The sequence below is a fragment of the Salmo trutta genome, chromosome 23 (genome assembly GCF_901001165.1).
Source record: "Salmo trutta chromosome 23, fSalTru1.1, whole genome shotgun sequence".
NCBI classification, from domain to species: Eukaryota; Metazoa; Chordata; class Actinopteri; order Salmoniformes; family Salmonidae; genus Salmo; species Salmo trutta.
The window spans coordinates 14,739,292-14,759,888 of NC_042979.1; the positions used below are offsets into that span (position 1 = coordinate 14,739,292).

General features: G+C 42.6%; 1 protein-coding gene across 1 annotated transcript; it reads left to right on the forward strand.

Annotated features, from left to right (window-relative positions):
• The first annotated feature begins 6,488 nt into the window (after positions 1-6,488).
• Positions 6,489-19,336, forward strand: smtna (smoothelin a). The gene is made up of 8 exons (XM_029709160.1): positions 6,489-6,768; positions 10,905-11,068; positions 11,168-11,243; positions 11,419-11,544; positions 11,736-11,790; positions 11,916-12,036; positions 18,404-18,555; positions 18,823-19,336. The coding sequence occupies exons 2-8, from the start codon at positions 10,925-10,927 to the stop codon at positions 18,968-18,970; spliced, it is 822 nt and encodes a 273-aa protein (XP_029565020.1). The 5' UTR covers positions 6,489-6,768; positions 10,905-10,924; the 3' UTR covers positions 18,971-19,336.
• Positions 19,337-20,597: the final 1,261 nt, after the last annotated feature.

Here is a 20,597-nt window from a genome sequence, read left to right on the forward strand (position 1 = left end):
AGAGAGAGAGAGAGAGAGAGAGAGAGAGAGAGAGAGAGAGAGAGAGAGAGAGAGAGAGAGAGAGAGAGAGAGAGAGAGAGAGAGAATAGGCTTTCCTGTCCTTAGGGTTAGTTAAGTCAGGTGGTTCTGTGGAGAGATTCAGGAAATGGGCTGTGACCTCATGATGTCATAGTTGATGATGATGACATGAGTGACAGAACTTGTTTGGTTGGGTTGTTTTTACCTCTTCACTGTGCCAATGTATTTATTTCAGCCATGGTCTCATGGAACAGAAGTCAGTCTAGGCCAGCTGACAAAAAAAAACAGATGCCTTTAGGAAAGTGACAGTTGAGTTTGTACTGTTCAAATACCCATACATGCACACATACTGGTATGCATGCATGAGCACACAAACTATGTGATACATCTCATGAGATATCATGCACTGTTACTCACACTACTCCACTGTGAAAATGTTCTCTCTGAGTGAGTGCTCAGTGGGATGGTTGGGTGGGAAGGACTAGGAACACTCCTCATATGGATAGGCACAATTTTTTTTTTTTTAAACGTATGGTACTGTTACCTAACATTCCCCTGGTCTCATATCAGTGGGAAAGAGGTTTTCTGGCAGCTTTTTATTTGGGGATCTTAAAATGGGGGTTCTGCATTTGTTATAGTGCTATAGCTTTTGTCTAGATGAAGTTTACAATGGCGGAAACATTCAAGCTAACAGGTTCAGCATATCATTTCTCCTGGCTGTTTGTAGGCATGGCGGCCAGTAAACCACAATGTTAATCTACTGCATAGTGAGGCATAGATCTGAGGGGAGCCACCTTGTCCCACTCAACGACTCCTTATTGTATTTCACTTCATTTCCTCTTAATAAAAGGAACCTATTATAATCAGTTTAATAACCTCCTACCTTTAAAGCAGTTCTCACTGCAGCAAATGTCTATTATAAGGCCTATCCACTCTCTAAGGAGTCTCACTCATCTTTAGCACACTCCATAAAAAGTATTTCATCATCCTCTCCTTACCGCCACTCGAACAGAAATGTCTTCTCCACTCAGAGGGTGCCACTGTTTTTAACCTTTACATTTAGTCTTTATAACTGACCTCTGCTGGACAGTGTTATTGTAACTCCATTTGAATTTTTGAATATTTATGATGCAATGGTATTTTTGTATTTATTTTTTCTTCTGTAAGCAACACTATTCTTTGTCCTGTTTATGATTCTTACACAGGACAAAGAGGAAGTTGTTATTGGATTTCTGTTTTGCCACCTACTAAATTGAATACAAAAGCTGTAGTATGTCTCTTACCAGAATTGACCTTGATCAGAAACTAAAACTACTTTATTGAAGTTGGAAAGCTCTTACATGATGTGTCCAGAACACTGACATATGTTAGAAGTCACTCAGTAACTGGAGGTCTAGTCAACTGGTCTGTCACTTGGCCAACTAACGTACACTACCGTTCAAAAGTTTGGGATCACTTAGAAATGTCCTTGTTTTTGAAAGAAAAACTTTAACTTCTTTAGATTAGTTGAGTATCTGGAGCATTAGCATTTGTGGGTTCGATTAAAGGCTCAAAATGGCCAGAAACAGACTTTCTTCTAAAACTCGTCAGTCTATTCTTGTTCTGAGAAATGAAGGCTATTCCATGCGAGAAATTGCAAAGAAACTGAAGATCTCGTACAACGCTGTGTGCTACTCCCATCACAGAACAGCACAAACTGGCTCTAACCATAATAGAAAGAGGAGTGGGAGGCCCTGGTGCACAACCGAGCAAGAAGACAAGTACATTAGAGTGTCTAGTTTGAGAAACAGACGCCTCACAAGTCCTCTACTGGCAGCTTCATTAAAAATAGTACCTGCAAAACACTAGTCTCAACGTCAACAGTGGAGAGGCGACTCCGGGATGCTGGCCTTCTAGGCAGAGTTCCTCTGTCCAGTGTCTGTGTTCTTTTGCCCATCTTAATCTTTAATTTTATTGGCCAGTCTGAGATATGGCTTTTTCTTTGCAACTCTGCCTAGAAGGCCAGCATCCCAGAGTCGCCCTTCCACTGTTGATGTTGAGACTGGTGATTTGCGGGTACTATTTAATGAAGCTGCCAGTTGAGGACTTGTGAGACGTCTGTTTCTCAAACTAGACACTCTAATGTACTTGTCCTCTTGCTCAGTTGTGCACCGGGGCCTCCCACTCCTCTTTCCATTCTGGTTAGAGACAGTTTGCGCTGTTCTGTGAAGGGAGTAGTACCCAGCGTTGTACCAGATCTTCAGTTTCTTGGTAATTTCTCGCATGGAATAGCCTTCACTTCTTTGAACAAGAATAGACTGACAAGTTTCAGAAGAAAGTAATTAAAGTGTTTCTGGCCATTTTGAACCTGTAATCAAACCCACAAATGCTAATGCTCTAGATACTCAACTAGTCTAAAGAAGACCAGTTTTATTGCTTCTTTAATCAGTACCACAGTTTTCAGCTGCGCTAACATATTTTAAAAAGGGTTTTCTAATGATCAATTAGCCTTTTAAAATGATAAACTTGGATTAGCTAACACAACGTGCCATTGGAACACAGGAGTGATGGTTGCTGATAATGGACCTCTGTACACCTATGTAGATAAAAAATCAGCCCTTTCCAGCTACAATAGTTATTTACAACATTAATTAACTTACATCTAGACGTTCCGCTAGCGGAACACCTGCTCCAATATCCAATGATAGGCGTGGCGCGAATTACAAATTCCTCAAAAATCCCAAAACTTCAATTTTTCAAACATATGACTATTTTACACCATTTTAAAGACAAGACTCTCCTTTATCTAACCACACTGTCCGATTTCAAAAAGGCTTTACAGCGAAAGCAAAACATTAGATTATGTCAGCAGAGTACCCAGCCAGAAATAATCAGACACCCATTTTTCAAGCTAGCATATAATGTCACAAAAAACAAAACCACAGCTAAATGCAGCACTAACCTTTGATGATCTTCATCAGATGACACGCCTAGGACATTATGTTATACAATACATGCATGTTTTGTTCAATCAAGTTCATATTTATATCAAAAAACTGCTTTTTACATTAGCATGTGACATTCAGAACTAGCATTCCCACCGAACACTTCCGGTGAATTTACTAAATTACTCACGATAAACGTTCACAAAAAACATAACAATTATTTTAAGAATTATAGATACAGAACTCCTTTGTGCAATCAAGGTGTCCGATTTTAAAATAGCTTTTCGGTGAAAGCACATTTTGCAATATTCTGAGTAGATAGCCCAGCCATCACGGCTAGCTATTTTGACACCCACCAAGTTTGACCCTCACCAAACTCCGATTTACTATTAGAAAAGTTTGATTACCTTTGGTGTTCTTCGTCAGAATGCACTCCCAGGACTGCTACTTCAAAAACAAATGTTGGTTTGGTTCAAAATAATCCATAGTTATATCCAAATAGCGGCGTTTTGTTCGTGCGTTCAAGACACTATCCAAGGGTGACGAAGGGTTACGCGCCCGACGCGTTTCGTGACAAAAAAAATCTAAATATTCCATTACCGTACTTCGAAGCATGTCAACTGCTGTTTAAAATCATTTTTTATGCCATTTTTCTCGTAAAAAAGCGATAATATTCCGACCGGGAGTCGTTGTTTACGTTCAAAGACGAAAGAATAAAAACATGGGGTCGCCTCGTGCACGCCCCTCCAGTCTCTGTTCTCTGATCGACCACTATCAAAATGCGCTAATGTTTTTCAGCCAGGGCCTGCAAAGCCACCATTCAGCTTTTTGCCGCCTTCTGAGAGCCCATGGGAGCCGTAGGAAGTGTCACGTTACAGCAGAGATCCCCTGTTTTGGATAGAGATGATCAAGAAGGCCAAGAAATGGTCAGAGAGGGCGCTTCCTGTTTGGAATCTTCTCAGGTTTTGGCCTGCCAAATGAGTTCTGTTATACTCACAGACACCATTCAAACCGTTTTAGAAACTTTGGAGTGTTTTCTATCCAAAGCTAATATATATGCATATTATTATATAATATTATATGCATATTCTAGTTTCTGGGCAGGAGTAATAATCAGATTAAATCGGGTACGTTTTTTATCCGGCCGTGAAAATACTGCCCCCTATCCATAACAGGTTCAATGTCAACACTGTATTTCTGATCAATTTTATGTTATTTTAATGGACAAAAAATGTGTTTTCCTTTCAAAAACAAGGACATTTCTAAGTGACCCCAAACTTTTGAACGGTAGTGTATGTTCTGTGACTGGAGTTCTAGCGTAACTCCCAGACTCAGGCGTGAGATTGCATTCCAACAAGTTACTGTAGATCTTTGGCTGTTGGAACCGAATCTGATGTATTTACACCAGAGGAGAACGAGGGCCCCCTTTCATTGAAGCCACAACGTTCAAGGCTGACCACGGTACTGCAGGCATTGTTTGCCGAAAACAGGATCCTCTATTATAGTGAATGAGAAAATGACAATCTTCGTGATTAATCTTTGTCTAAATAAAAATGGTAACAATAATTGCTTATATTATTATTGTATGTTCTTGAATTTATTATTTTAAAATCACACACAGAAGAAGTGTGAAACACAACCCAACCAAGCCGCACTGCTTCTTGACACAATGCCCACTTAACCCGGAAGCCAGCCGTACCAATGTGTCGGAGGAAACCCTGTACACCTGGCAACCGTGTCAGCATGCACTGCACCCAGCCCACCACAGGAGTCGCTAGTGCGTGATGGGACAAGGACATTCCTGCCTGCCAAACGCTCCCCTAACCTGGACGACGCTGGGCCAATTGTGTGCCACCCCATGGGTCTCCCGACGCCGGCTGCAACAGAGTCTGGACTCGAACCCAGAATTTCTAGTGGCACAGCTAGCACTGCAATGCTGTGCCTTAGACAACTGCGCCACTCGGGAGGCCCTTTGACCGACTTAATTTTGCTTCAAATGCGCTATTGAGTCTTCACATAGGAATGAATAGTGTCACGTGATCAATGGCTTTGTCCATTCATATACAGTCATTCAATTACACCCATCTTAAGGCCAGTGCTACTGAAAGGTTGTTTCTAATCTTCCTTCCCCAGTCAAAGAACCTTCAGGTGTGAGACTTAGCCCCTCAGTTCAGCCTTTGATAGACTATTTGGAAATGGTTATATATTTTTTGTTATACCCGCCTGATGTTTTTCCCCCAATATGTTGTCATATGCACAGCAGTAGACACAGAATGATTTGTTTCCAGCCTCAACCTGATAAATTAGTAATTTGAATGAAGATCAGATGAATGCCATTCCCCAAAAAATGTAACACAGAGTTCTATTGAGAGGATCATGTTATTGATGGTAGTTAAATACCTCAGTCTTCAACATAGTTTGTTGTAAACCATTTGTTTAATGACTTAAGTAAGTTGGCAGTTGAAGCGAGATCAAATAGCTGAAAGCATGTCTGCCCACAACAACGGTTTGTCTACTGCTCAACTGTTATAATCTGTTTGTTAAATAGCCTACTGATCGAAAGGCCAATTTTGTTTAGCAACTTTGAATTTATGATAAGATACTTTTTAATCACACAGCCCTTAGAAAAACCTATTTAAACTGTACCAGCGTCACAGATCTGGGTTTGATTTGTCAGACTAAGTCAGTTTGACATCTCTGGGTTTGACTAGTCAGGCTGCTTGTTCACACAGAGGTTGTCTTTGACTGGCTGTAAGGGCAGGGCAACACACATATTGCACTGACGAGTTATGGAGATGCTGCCTTTACAGTGTATGGCTCTTATGTATATACTGTTGATGTTGTCTGAAAACGTTACATGTAAATAATTATTTTATTGTATTGATTTTACAATCATGGAAGGCTGGCTCAAATATACTGGTTCAAAAACATATGTGTCTCCTGTCGTATTTTAGTTTAGCAAAATGGACAATGGCATGTCTAGACACACTAAGCAAACACACAAAGTACAGTTGAACAAACAGCCCAAACACACTGTAGTAAAATAAATAGCCAGACTACCTGTATACAATACTGTATGAATTTTATTCAGTTTACCACATACATGGTGGAGCCATTTCCCTGGTTACTGATATGTTTGACCTCAAAATCCCCCAGTCAACCTTGTCGTAAGAAAATAACATAATGAGAGTAGATCATTTTTTCTATCTAAATTCTCAGCCAAATATGTGTGTGTTCTTTCTTCCCATACAGGGATGTCTTGGCTCTCTGTAAACAGAGTGATGTCGCTGAACAACTCCTTGGCTTTTTTGCCTGAATAAGGTAGTGTTGTTGCTCCCCCTTCTGCTCAGCATTTCACCCTTTCCCTTACTCTCAAATCATTTGTATATAGGGCTCTCTAAACAACATTTCACTCACCCCCTGAGCTTTGTGTCAAAATGGTGTCATTACAAAGACTTGGTAATCTATCTAGTTAAGCCTCATAAAGTTTTACATGACATAAAGGTCAATTGAGGAGAAGAGTTTTGAAGGAAGTAGCAAGGGAAGGGAGGACAGACAGTCCCACGATTCAGTCTGTTCTCCCTCCTCCTTCCCCTAAGTAGTTATTTTCACTAGTACCCCTCTCCCCCCCAAAACATCCATTCTGGTCCACCGCTGAGGCAGGGGGTGTGGTGTTAGGGCTCAGCCCTCCCTTGTGCAAGTCTGAGGAAGAGGAGAGAGTGGGACAGGGGTACTGAACATCGAGGGAAAACGCAAGTCTTCATCACCTGCCGCAAACAGCTGCTGCGTTGTCCCCTAAGACGCACCGACAGAACCCAGTGAACAGGTAGGTCTGTGACACTTTCACTCTAACTCCCTTGCTGTCTCTTCTAGTCTCTATTCCTATAACAGCCTTCCCACTGGGCACAAACTGGTTCAATCAACATTGTTTCCATGTAATTTGTCAACGTATGGTGAAAAATATATGGATTTTAAAAATTCAGCAACGGTTGTTTTGAAGGTGAAATTTCAAACACAGGATTAGGTCATGGTAACCAAATGTCAACATAGAAAAACCTTGTAATCAAATCAAATCAAATGTATTTGTCACACACATGTTTAGCAGATGTTATTGCGGGTGTAGCGAAATGCTTGTGGTTCTAGCTCCAACAGTGCAGTAATATCTAACACTTCACAACAATACACACAACCTAAAAGTAAAAGAATGGAATGAAGGAATATATAAATACTAGGATGAGCAATGTCAGAGTGGCATAGACAGTATATGAAAATATGTAAACATTATTAAAGTGACTAGTGTTCCATTATTAAAGAGGCCAGTGATTTCAAGTCTATATATATGGGGCAGCAGCCTCTAAGGTGCAGGGTTATGTAACCGGGTGGAAGCCACCTAGTGATGGCTGCTTAACAGTCTGATGGCCTTGAGATAGAAGCTGTTCTTCAGTCTCTCGGTCCCAGCTTTGATGCACCTGTACTGGTGAACAGGCAGTGGCTCGGGTGGTTGTTGTCGTTGATGATCTTTTTGTCCCTCCTGTGACATCGGGTGCTGTAGGTGTCCTGGAGGACAGGTGGTTTGCCCCCGGTGATGCATTGGGCAGACTGCACCACCCTCTGGAGAGCCCTGCGGTTGCGGGTGGTTACTTTTTGCATAAAATATGTTGAATTTGTACCTTTACATCAATGTCAGATCTTCAACGTTACATCCACTATCATAAAAAAAACTACAGGATGAGAAGCACCTACTGGAGAATGTATATATCTACAGCTATAGTACCATTTAGTCTCCCATCCAGGGTTTTAACCAAGCTCAGCCCTGCTTAGCCATGATGTTTAACACTGATTATTGCCAATGTTCTATGATGAGAATGATTGTTGGGAAATCTCTGCTTAAAAATAAAATAGATTCATTGTTGTTATTGAAGTCATTCCAAAGGGTAGGGTTAACAGAGCAAATGAAATGTGACCATACTGTATCTCTCATAGATCATCAATGATGCTATTTAGGCCTATATACATAGTAGCATTTAATGTGGATTTAAACTTTGATTTGATTTCGTCCGATTCTTTAACTTTTTACTGCAGTGGGCTAAATCAGTGTCTTCAACAAATCTATTCTGAAACAAAAGTATACACCTCACACATATGTCTACGGGCTTATAAAAAGAAGACAAGTTTACTACGTCAGATATAGAGTTCAAATGTATTCAATGTTGAGTTTGCAACTCAATATTACACTTTATAGTCATCACAGAAGACTGAAATATAACAAAACTCTTTGACATAGAAACACCAGACATTCATTGTTAACATATATTTATTCATTATAAAATGATGAAAAATATGAATAACATTCCACCCATGAGGCCAAAGAGGGTGCTTTTGGTCATTGACTGCAGGAAAGGGCTTAGATGTGTGGTTGAGATGGAGACCTGAATCTAACATATCAATTATTAATTTGTAGACAAACTGGAATTAAAGCCAGACTAAGTCAGTGGTATAGATGGAACTATCCAAGCAGAAGATGAATCCCCATCAAATGTTGATATTTGGTTGCGTTGACAACCAAATTCAATTCAATATTACTTTTTTAATACGGTGAAAGGCCTGAAGTTAAGGCAAACTACAAACGAATGAAACATTTAACCTTAAAATGAGTAACACATCCATGGTCACATTTTGAGGTTACTGTAACTATAAATGTCTTCTTATGTAATCACATAAAGCATGCATGTTCATGTAACGGTTGTCGTCGGGAATAGAGGACCAAAACGCAGCAGGAATGTGGATGCTCATCTTGTATTTATTTTTAATAAAAGAGAACACCAAAATAACAAACAAAGAACACACAAACAACAAAACAGTCTTGTCACGCACACTCAGCAAAACAAGAAACAATCTCCCACAACACCAAACCAAACAATTACCCATATATAGGACTCTCAATCAGAGGCAACGAGAAAGCACCTGCCTCCAATTGAGAGTCCAACCCCCATCAACCTAAAAATAGAAATACAACAAACCAGAAAGAACATAGACTAAAACCCGGAAATAATAAATCAAACACCCAACTGCATAAATCACCACCCCGAACCACATAAACAAAATACCCTCTGCCACGTCCTGACCAAACTACAATAACAAATAACCCTTATACTGGTCAGGACGTGACAGTTCAAGACAGCATGCATAGGTCATCGCAGGTCTATGATGCCCTACCAATCAAAAAGGCAGTAACTGCTCATAGCGTGGAAGTGAGAAAAATGGCTTTTATTTACCTTGGTTTCACAGTAACTTTATGCAGTTACTGCTAACACGACCCCCATTTTCTCCCAAACACAATACAACAGAGGAAGGATACATGTCCACATGATTAAGCATGTATTTAATGTAGGAAAATTACAACTCATTTTCGACCAAATGAGCAGTTACTGCCTTTTTGCTTGGTAGGGCAGTATGGAGAAATTCACAATTGCTGTAATAATCTGTGCAGTATCTCAAATGTTATTGATCACTTGCACCATGTCATTTGGTTCTGCTATTAGATGAAGCACAGTGATAAACAAAATATCTGACATTGTATTCCCATTTGAACTTGCTTGAAAGCACAGCGAAAACTTAACCAAACATCAAACATTGTTTTACCATTGGAATTTGGTTGTGCTTTTAGATGGTTGAAGGCATAATGATAACACATTGGGAATTCAACTAACTTTTGGCTGTCTCTTTTGAGTGGGTGAATATAGGTTGTAATCTCATTGATCAACCTCTTAACCAAATATGACCCAGTTATCCATGTTGAAATGACGTGGTGTGCCCTGTGGGTTTATCTCCTCTATATGAATTGACGTTATGCTTTGTGTACTGTATGTGTAGTTACTTTTTGGATATTTAGGTCAGTCTGTGCGTCTGTGTTTTTATCCATCTATTTTTCTCATTCTATGTACTTGTGCAAATTTCATGGATGATTGATGTTTAAATGAGCGAAGCTACATTACTATATTTGTACATGTTATTACTATATTTGTTTTATACTGTTTGTGTGCTGCTCTAGGCCAGTTGCTAAGAGAATAAGAAGGGCACTTCAGTGTTAAATCAAACAGTTCTCGAGAGCAGCATGGTTTATGTCAGTTTAGACCCCCCGGTGTTTATATTCAGATTGCTGAACAGACTACAGGTTGAACAGAGGGTGTTATGCTTTTAAATGATGACATTTCTGCTCTCTGCACATCACTGGGAGTTGAAACTTAAAATGCCAATGGTGCCTAACCCTATCAGTTTTATGAAGGTATTTCTAAACTATAATTTATGAATGATGGTACAGTATGTACTGATAATGGCTACTAAAGATAGAACTATCCCTCTCCTCTCCACACACCTACACATCTTTTTCCTCTCTAGCACACAAGTGCTGTAAACACACACACGCACGCACACGTGTCACACACACAGGGTGGCAGGTAGCCTAGCGGTTTGCGTGTTGGGCCAGTAACCAAAAGGTCGCTAGTTTGAATCCCTGAGCTGGCAAGTTGAAAAATCTGGTAATGTGCCATAGAGCAAGGCATCTAATTGCTCCAGGGTCACCATTGATAATGGCAGAGCCTGGTTCTGACCCCACTCTCTGAGGGTCTCTCTGGGATATGCAAAAAAACACATTTCCAATTCACAGGTGTATTAATACACAATTGTGCATGTGTGAAAGAGGACCAATATAAGCCCCCACCAAATGATTATACTTTGTCCTCCTCCTCTGACCACGTGTCTTGCCACATGGGAAAAGAGAGATGGTTGATGTTTTATGTAGGCCCATGTATGTCTGTCAACTATGCAACTACTTTCCATGGATCCATCAATGATGGATGATAATCAAACTAACAACGTTATTTGCTCTGGCTCTTTAGATATTTGTGTAGGAGTTCTTGCCGTTGGAACCCCCTTATCTCCATTATCCACCTTCTTTATAAGTCCCATACAGTATATTGGACATGGAGGCGGGACCTGATGAGGGAGCAGTGGGGGCTGCGTCTGCCAACGAGGCCTCCGAGACAACCCCCAGCAACACGTCGTCAGGCACACTGACCAGTCTGCAGCTAGCTGCTATTGAGGATGAAGAAGTCCTGAATAAACTGGTGGGGCACTCGCGGTGCGTACTTCACATAGACATGCAGTAGTTGGGTTGATTTTGGACTTCTCATCTATTGGTTTCTGCGTGTGTTTACCTCTGACAGTTGGATAAGGCTGTGGATTTTGATGAAAGGCGAATGATCCGCGCTGCATTGAGGGACCTGCTCAAGAAGAAGAGAGGTAAGGTCAGAGAGAACTTCAATGTGAAATTTGCCAGGATCACATCTTTCGTTTCTCACTCTCCCAGCTCTTCTAGTACCTATAACTACTGACAATCGTTTCTAATGTCTACTCGCTGTCCTTCTTCTATACGACAATGCTATTTCTCCCTCTACTTCTCTCCTCCTCTCTAAAGAGAAGCGAGAGAAAGAGCGGGGGTCACGGCAAGATGACCTGAGACAGCAGGCTTTGAGTAAAGCAGGCACAGGACGAATGGGAATGAACCGAGGCCAGACCAGCAATCACCAGCCTAAATCCCACAGTGAGTATCATGTCCTCACCAGGACACATCACACACACACACACGCGTGCCACACACAAACATACATAAACACACACGCACACACACTTCAAGCTTCAGGCTTTCAAATCAAATCAATCAAAGATGAACTTTTCCCCTACTCAAAATCACTCCCTGCCTCTTTCTTGCTATCCCCTTCTGTTTCTCTACAGTGCACAGCCAATTTCCTGCATCAACCACCAGCTCCTTGTCTAAGACAACTAGCAGGTGAGTCATTGAGCTAACGGTCAGCCATGCTTCACGTGTGATTGATCAAATTCTGCATGTGTATGTCTGTTCAGCACGGTGACACTAAGAATGTGTTAAATAACGTGTTTATCCTCTCTCCCTAGCATGGCCAACCCAGCTATCACAACAGCCCATCAGTCTTCCCCTGTCGCTGCAGCACCCAACATGAAAAATGTCAAGCAGATGTTACTGGATTGGTGCAGGGCCAAAACCAAACCATATGAGGTAAGCATTTGAGGTCTCTCTGTAAAGGAGTGTTCGTTCACTAAATGTTGCTAGTCGTGCAAAAGCTGGCCTCAATCTTAGTTAGGAAAGATGTCAACAACTCCAGTTCCAGTTATGATGTTTAATGGCAAATGATGTTGAATACTGTTTGTAAGTGTGTGTGTGTGTGGTTTTGTTGCATGAACGACATATGTACAGAGTTATTATCGGTAAGGAAACAAGAAAAGGCAAGGTGCACCAGGGGGAAATATGTTGCTGCATTCAAGAAGTTTGGACAGGTTCTGACCTAAGGATATGCAAAAACATATCTACTCATGCACAGAAACAGGTGAGTGAGGTAGCACTCAGAACAGCAGGGAATATTATACAGCTATGAGTGGTTCACAGAGCTATGAGTGGTATTATACAGAGTTATGAGTGGTATTATACAGAGCTATGAGTGGTTCACCAATCAGGGCCTTGATTGGCTCGAAAACAGTAACAAGGCGTGTTACTTTTTGGGGAGAACGTTTCTTTGGTTCCATCAGGCGTTATCCTGACAACTGATACACAGAAATGTTCCTACAACGTTCCCATAAAACATGTCTAGAACATTAATATCTTACATTCTGAGATAAGTTATATTTGACATTAAGGGAATGGTCTCTTGGAAACATTTCAGGCCCATCACAGGAACTTTCCTATGAAAATACTAGTTAATGACCTAATGAGACTCATAAAAGGGAACGTTCTCTAAAGTTGTGTTAGTTGTTAGCTGGGGGTTCTCAACCGTGGCTGCTCCATCGGCAACAGTGTTAGGAGGTCTAGGATTGCATGGGAGGAGTCCACACTGTCTGTGTGGGTGTAGTTATCTGCGCTCTCTCCTGCCTGGCTTAGGCAGACCCTGAGGGGCAGAGGACAGAGGCCTCCAGGCAGCTGCCCCTTGAAGACACTGTTGGCTGGTCTTGTAGCAGGGCTCTGTTACTATGAGGCCACAGAATGTGGGGCAATTTACTGCAGCACTGGAGTCCTCAGGCTTGGAGGAACCCAGAGGTAGTGCAGTGGTGGATGTCGGAAGAAGCCGGCGCTCAGGGCTTGAGTCAGGGAGGTGGTCGGTAGGCCCCTCAACAGCCCAACCCAGTGCAGAACATACTGCGACGGGAGTCTCTGGTGGGCCCGGGTCCACAGGCTGAGTAGGGGTGATTACGTGCGGGTTGTCTGAACCTATCAGGGACTGGCCCTTTCAAAGTTTTGGAGAGGCAGTCCTTGCAGGTGCACGTATAGGTGCTTCCAAGGGGCAGCTGAGAAGGCCCTAGGAGCTGGACAACATCCCACTCTATTTGGAGGGCCAACTTCTCCTCTGGGCCCTGTAGACCGAGTTGGTAGACCGAGTTGGTGTCCCACCTCCAAGAGAATGATGGTTCTCTCTGAACCATCATCCAGTAGGGCGAAGGTGTCCACTGACTTTATGTTGTTCCAGAGTGGGAGGACCTTCAGGGGGACTCGACTGGAGTGGCTAGACTGGTTGAGGTGAACGTTAGTGGTGGCTCTGTGTCATGGTCATGTCGTGTAGGATAGTCAGGTGCAAGTGTCCTCAGGCTAGACAGGATTTCCTAAGGGTGCAGTCTTCTGGTTTGTGGCCTCTTCCACAACGCCAGCAGTAGCCTTTTTCCTGGACCCATGTAGCCCATTGAGCAGGGTTCAACTTAATGAGGTCTGTGCAGGAGTTTAGGAAGGGCTCCTCAGAACTACAGTAAGGGCAGAAAGGCTTGTACTTACTCCTCCTGGGTGTGGAAGTATAACCGGAGTTAGGGAATGAAGATCTGCATGTTAGAGGAGAAACACTCTCTGTCTCCTGTTCACTGTTGAGGTAGATGGTAGCCTTGAATAGCCTGGGACTTATTTGCGAGCCACTGTGCGAAATCCGGTAGTGTGTAAATTTGGTCTCTGCCACTGATGATGCCCCGGGATATATAGTTTCTCAGCAAAACTGTCTCTGTAGCTGGAGGGAAGCTTGGTGAGCAGTGTGTGAACGTGGGAACCACAACTTAGTTCAGATCTAGATGACCCGGTCATGGTGCTTAACATCCCCATTAGTGTGTAGGCAGCTGAAGCGAAAGTTCAGGATAGCCTTTAGTTCTCCATGGACCAGTTTTCTGGGTTTTACGGTACCTCTGCTAAAGGGCCTGCTTAGACTTTATATATGGTGTTGGGTCATTCACATACCGTTTAGCCACCTGGTAGGTGCTGGGATCTTTGGGGATCCAGCAGCACCTGTTATTTGTATTCCTTTGTTAGGTGCCGATGTCTGCCAAGTACACTGTCCAGTCCCTTCTTTAACATGACAAAGTCACTCTCCTTGCCGGAGCTGAAGATGGTGTATTAGGCTTGGGTATCCCGCAGAATGACGTAATGGCCATCTCCATTATGCGGCATAGGTGGCATAGGCTGAGGCTGAGGTACAAATGGAGGCACTGGATACGGTGGTGCTATCTGCAGACAGTACAGTGGCACTGGATACGGTGGTGCTATCTGCAGACAGTACAGTGGCACTGGATACGGTGGTGCTATCTGCAGACAGTAGGGTAGCACTGGATACTGTGGCACGGGATGTGGTGGCTGAGGAGCTGGTTGTGGCCCGGGTTGAGGAGCTGGCTGTGGCCCGGGTTGTGTCGCTGTTTGTGGCCTGGGCTGAGGTGACTTGGCAGGTTGCGCTGGATCTAGGGGCTGTGACCCAGGACGTGGAGGTGTCTGGGCATGCTAAGCTGGACCTATCGGTGATGCTGGCTGGGATGGCTGGAATGGCTGGGGCCCTGGCTGAGGAGCTGGAACCAGCTGTGTCAGTTCAACTTGAGTAGTTCTCACTGGGGAGTGAATTGGGCTGACTTCCAGGATGAGTGTTTGATAGGGTTGGGAATAGGCTCCAGGTGAGGAAAGCTGTTGTATTGCAAGATGTATGAGGGATATTCGTATAGGCTGTTGATATAAGGATACGTGTACAGTCGTGGCCAAAAGATTTGAGAATGACACAAATATTAATTTCCACAAGGTCTGCTGCCTCAGTGTCTTTAGCTATTTTTGTCAGATGTTACTATGGAATACTGAAGTATAATTACAAGCATTTCGTAAGTGTCAAAGGCTTTTATTGACAATTACATGAAGTTGATGCAAAGAGTCAATATTTGCAGTGTTGACCCTTTTTTTCAAGACCTCTGCAATCCGCCCTGGCATGCTGTCAATTAACTTCTGGGCCACATCCTGACTGATGGCAGCCCATTCTTGCATAATCAATGCTTGGAGTTTGTCAGAATTTGTGGGGTTTTGTTCGTCCACCCGCCTCTTGAGGATTGACCACAAGTTCTCAATGGGATTAAGGTCTGGGGAGTTTCCTGGCCATGGACCCAAAATATCAATGTTTTGTTCCCTGAGCCACTAAGTTATTACTTTGCCTTATGCCAAGGTGCTCCATTATGCTGGAAAAGGCATTGTTCATCACCAAACTGTTCCTGGATGGTTGGGAGAAGTTGCTCTCGGAGGATTCTTTATTCATGGCTGTGTTCTTAGGCAAAATTGTGAGTGAGCCCACTCCCTTGGCTGAGAAGCAACCCCACACATGAATGGTCTCAGGATGCTTTACTGTTGGCATGACACAGGACTGATGGTAGTGCTCACCTTGTCTTCTCCAGACAAGCTTTTTCTGGATGCCCCAAACAATTGGAAAGGGGATTCATCAGAGAAAATTACTTTACCCCAGTCCTCAGCAGTCCAATCCCTGTACCTTTTGCAGAATATCAGTCTGTCCCTGATGTTTTTCCTGGAGAGAAGTGGCTTCTTTGCTGCCCTTCTTGACACCAGGCCATCCTCCAAAAGTCTTAACCTCACTGTGCATGCAGATGCACTCACACCTGCCTGCTGCCATTCCTGAGCAAGCTCTGTACTGGTGGTGCCCCCATCCCGCAGCTGAATCAACTTTAGGAGATGGTCCTGGCGCTTCCTGGACTTTCTTGGGCGCCCTGAAGCCTTCTTCACAACAATTGAACCGCTCTCCTTGAGGTTCTTGATGATCCGATAAATGGTTGATTTAGGTGCATTCTTACTGACAGCAATATCCTTGCCTGTGAAGCCCTTTTTGTGCAAAGCAATGATGACGGCATGTGTTTCCTTGCAGGTAACCATGGTTAACAGAGGAAGAACAATGATTCCAAGCACCACCCTCCTTTTGAAGCTTCCAGTCTGTTATTCGAACTCAATCAGTATGACAGAGTGATCTCCAGCCTTGTCCTCATCAACACACACCTGTGTTAACGAGAGAATCACTGACATGATGTCAGCTAGTCCTTTTGTGGTAGGGCTGAAATGCAGTGGAAATGTTTTTTGGGGTTTCAGTTCATTTGCATGGCAAAGGAGTTATTTAAATTAATTGCAATTCATCTGATCACTCTTCATAACATTCTTGAGTATATGCAAATTGCCATCATACAAACTGAGGCAGCAGACTTTGTAAAAATGTATATTTGTGTCATTCTCCAAACTTTTGGCCACGACTGTACTTGTGGGGGTAGGGCGCTCGTGCTGCGTTGCCCATAACAACTGAGAGTTCCTTCATCTGCTTGCTCATGTCCATAACGCATGACTCCATGCATCACTATCTCTCGTCCTCATGTTCTCCTGGACGTGGGGAGTTGAATAGTTGATGCAGGTCCCCTGGCTGGTAGTGCTGAGCAATTGGTGCTTTTTGAGGTCGGTTCAGTTTGAGTTTGATTGTAAAAAAAATATTCACGGTTTTTGATTTTGGTTTCGATAATCTTTTTAAACATTAAATGCACTATGCATTATGTGGGTTGAATACTGTAACAACGCAAAATAAAACAATTAACAAAAGTCCCATGATGGTAGTGACTGCCCATTACGGCTTATCACTTATTAACCATCATTTAATCACATTACAAATATGTCAATTGTTGTGTATATTACATTTGTTTTATAAAGCTGCTGCCTATGCTGTCTGACAAAATCATTATTTTAGTAGTTCTTCAAAGTAAATAAGGCATACTTTTATGACTGCTGAATACCAACTATTAATCAGTTAGATATTGTATATTCAGTTACAGATACCTCACGAAGCAACTCCTTCTCGATCGCATGTCTTTTGTCTCTTATCTCCCTTTCATTGTCTGCCCCACACAGACCGGACAAGTAAGTATGCAATGGATTATGATCATTGTTGTTAATTACCACATTTTATGCACTAAACTATGTAGAATATTGGCCTGTTGGAAACTACAACTCCCGACTACGTTGCACAGTCCGGGCTTGATCTGATTTGTCTCTAGAGAGACTGCACATTGAGCTCACAGAAAAAAAACGAACAAAATGGAATTCAAATAATTGAACCAATGTAGGTCAATTAGTTGTTTAAAAAACGAAAAATAACTGAAATTTCAGTTCAGCGCTACTGACTGATACCGCTGTTGATGTCATGTTGGATGGCTCCATCATCGCTGGTGGAACATGGTGATTTTTATTTTCAAATGTTTTATTTAACTACTGTAGGCATGCCAGTTAGGAACAAATTCTTATTTACAATGACGGCTACCCCGGCCAAACCCTAACCTGGACGACACTGCGCCTCCCTATGGGACTCCCAATCCCAGCCGGTTGTGATACACTCTGGAATCAAACCAGGGTCTGTAGTGACACCTCTAGCACTGAGAGGCAGTGCCTTAGACCCCCGTGCCACTCGGGAGCCCTTGATGTGGAGAGAAAATCAACACATAGTCATCCAGATGTGTCGGACTCACCGGACCATGCTGGGACGGGGACTCTGTGTTGGCTGTTGTTTTCCATCATAATAGTTACTGGAGTATGCCTTAGCGCAGCTGATGTACTAATCTGTCTCTAGGGACCACTTGTAAAGGAGCATATGCTCACTAAATGTTGCTAGTCATACAAAAGCTGGCCTCAATCTTAGTTAGGAAAGATGTCAACAACTCCAGTTACAGACAGTTATGATGTCTAATGGCAAATTATGTTGAATACTGTGTGTTTGTGTGTGTGTGTGGTTTTGTTGCATGAACGCACACATGTACAAAGTTATTATCAGTAAAGAAACAACAAAAGGCAAGGTGCACCAGGGGGAAATGTGTTGAGCACTCAACAAGTTCGGGCAGGTTCTCACCGGAGAATATGCAAATGTTGTGCATAAACAGGATGCCACCCAGAACGGCAGGGAATATGAACACTCTCCATCTTATGTCTACATGAATGTCCTGTTGTGTCCCCAGCATACCAACCTTACTTCACTATATAATTGTCTTTGTAAATCCACACTCTCCCTGCTCTCTTTGTTTTTCTCTTTCTCTGTCCCTTCCTCCCTTATTCCATGCAGGGGGTGGAAATCCACAACTTCTCCTCTAGTTGGAGTGATGGCATAGCGTTCTGTGCGCTGGTGCACAGGTTCTTCCCAGATGCATTTGAGTACTCCATCCTCAACCCCAACGCACGCAAGGACAACTTTGAGCTGGCCTTCAGCACTGCAGAGTAAGTTCTCTGTATCTGTTCTAAACAAACATTGAAACACACACATAGCCACAGAAACCTACTCTGACAAAATGCGCTTTCTCCTACTTTATGCACATGAAGGCCCCAAGGGCTGTGCAGTGATAGATTAAACTTGACAAAAACACTTCTTTTTTTAACTCCCCTGTAGTGTCCTCTAGCTCAACTGCCAGTAGATCCTGCCTGGGGACATAATGATTGTGATTGCTCAGGCCTGTGTCTCTCTCCTCTTCTCTCTTTTGGCTGCAGGAGGCTGGCAGATTGCCCCCCTCTGCTGGACGTTGAAGACTTGCTGCGGATGAATGAGCCTGACTGGAAGTGTGTGTACACATACATCCAGGAGTTCTACCGATGCCTGGTGGAGAAGGGCCTAGTTAAAACTAAAAAGAAACTCTAAATACACTGTTTCACAATATACTTAAATACATGTTGCGTCCACGTGCCATGGGGAGGGGATATAAAAGTTAGCAATTTGCTGCAGCAGCTTGTAAGCACATATCTGGGATTTGGATTATTTGTGTGTGGGTGTCTTTGTATTGGTTTGTGTGTGCTTACACTTATCTGTGTATGTTTTCAGAAGACAGTTGGCACTGAGGATCAGTACATTCCACTGAGATTACACATCTACATTAATCTCAGTCAGAGCCATAGTGAATTTGTGAATGGTCTTTTGGGGTGCTGAGGTGCTGTGCCCTGACTATAATGCCTTTTTGTGTGTAGGCTATGTATGGATTAAAGATACTGTGCATGAGGTCAAATATAATGTGAATGATGTGATTTGATTTGTGAACATTTATTTTGTTCTGATCACATTTTAGAGTAGGCCTAGCCTACCACATTTCTATTATGGGGAACCCATACCATTTTCAGCCTGAAAGAGGATTGTTGCCCAATCATTACCGTGTTTGGTAACTGTCAAAAAATGGCAAATATCGCTGAAGTCTATTCTAAGGCTGTGGCTCACAGTAAGACTGATTCATTCGAAACTACTCGGGACCACCATGTGCTCAGGGACAGACTAGAATCATACTATATAAACACCGAGTTGCAATATAGGGGAGGGTTTTGTTTTCGGGAGGGTTGTGAGTTTCTTTTATTGGGCACATGGGACGGGGGAGGGTAATTTACTCTTCTGCTTGCATGCACCTTCTCTAGCAAGGTGGTTTGGTACTTTTCCGCCAGCTAACTATACCACAGGTCAATATAGTCTACAAGTCTAACTGTATATCCTGCCCTCTATCTACCATTCACAGTGACAATAGTGGTAGGTGGATCATTTGTCCTGATCTGCAATAGGTTAACTAGCCAAACATACAATTATTCAAAGCTGCATACATTTTCAGTATAAATCCACAAGAACAAGGAGGAATAGCTGATTGGCAGTGAAGAGGCCAGGTGTGTCATTGTGTATGAAAGAACAGTGAAGACATGAAACATGCAGCTCAAAAGCTCCCCTGTTGATCTTGTTTAGGGACAATAACATTATCTAGTGTAGCCTAGAATGCCACAATGCAATGAATACTTGTATTATGGTGAGTACAAGTGAGAACAAAATCCTACTCTAAGCTGTAAACTGCAGAAAAAATGTAATTTGAATAATGGCGCAACGCCCTGTGATTTAAATGTTTTATTCCATTCATTCCATTTGGATCAGTTGTGGCTCTACTCAACAGTTTATAAGGTCTAGAAAGGGACAGTAGCAGGCCAGTCTGGCTGTATTTTGATTTTGTGATACTGAAATGCACAGTCTGTTGCAAATCATCATTCTCCCAACAAGTCGTCCTATAATAATACATATCCTCCCAGAAGGCCCAGTTATTCAGTAAAGCTTAAAGGCCCAGTGCAGTCAAAACCTAGATTTTCCTGTGTTTTATGTATATTTGTACACTGAGGTTTGAATAACACTGTGAAATTGTTGAAACTTTTGTTTTACAATTTTATTGAAAACTATCACAGTAAGGTACTTAAATGATTTGATATTGAAGTAAAAACGACTGCATTGGATCTTTATAGGAAAATATCAC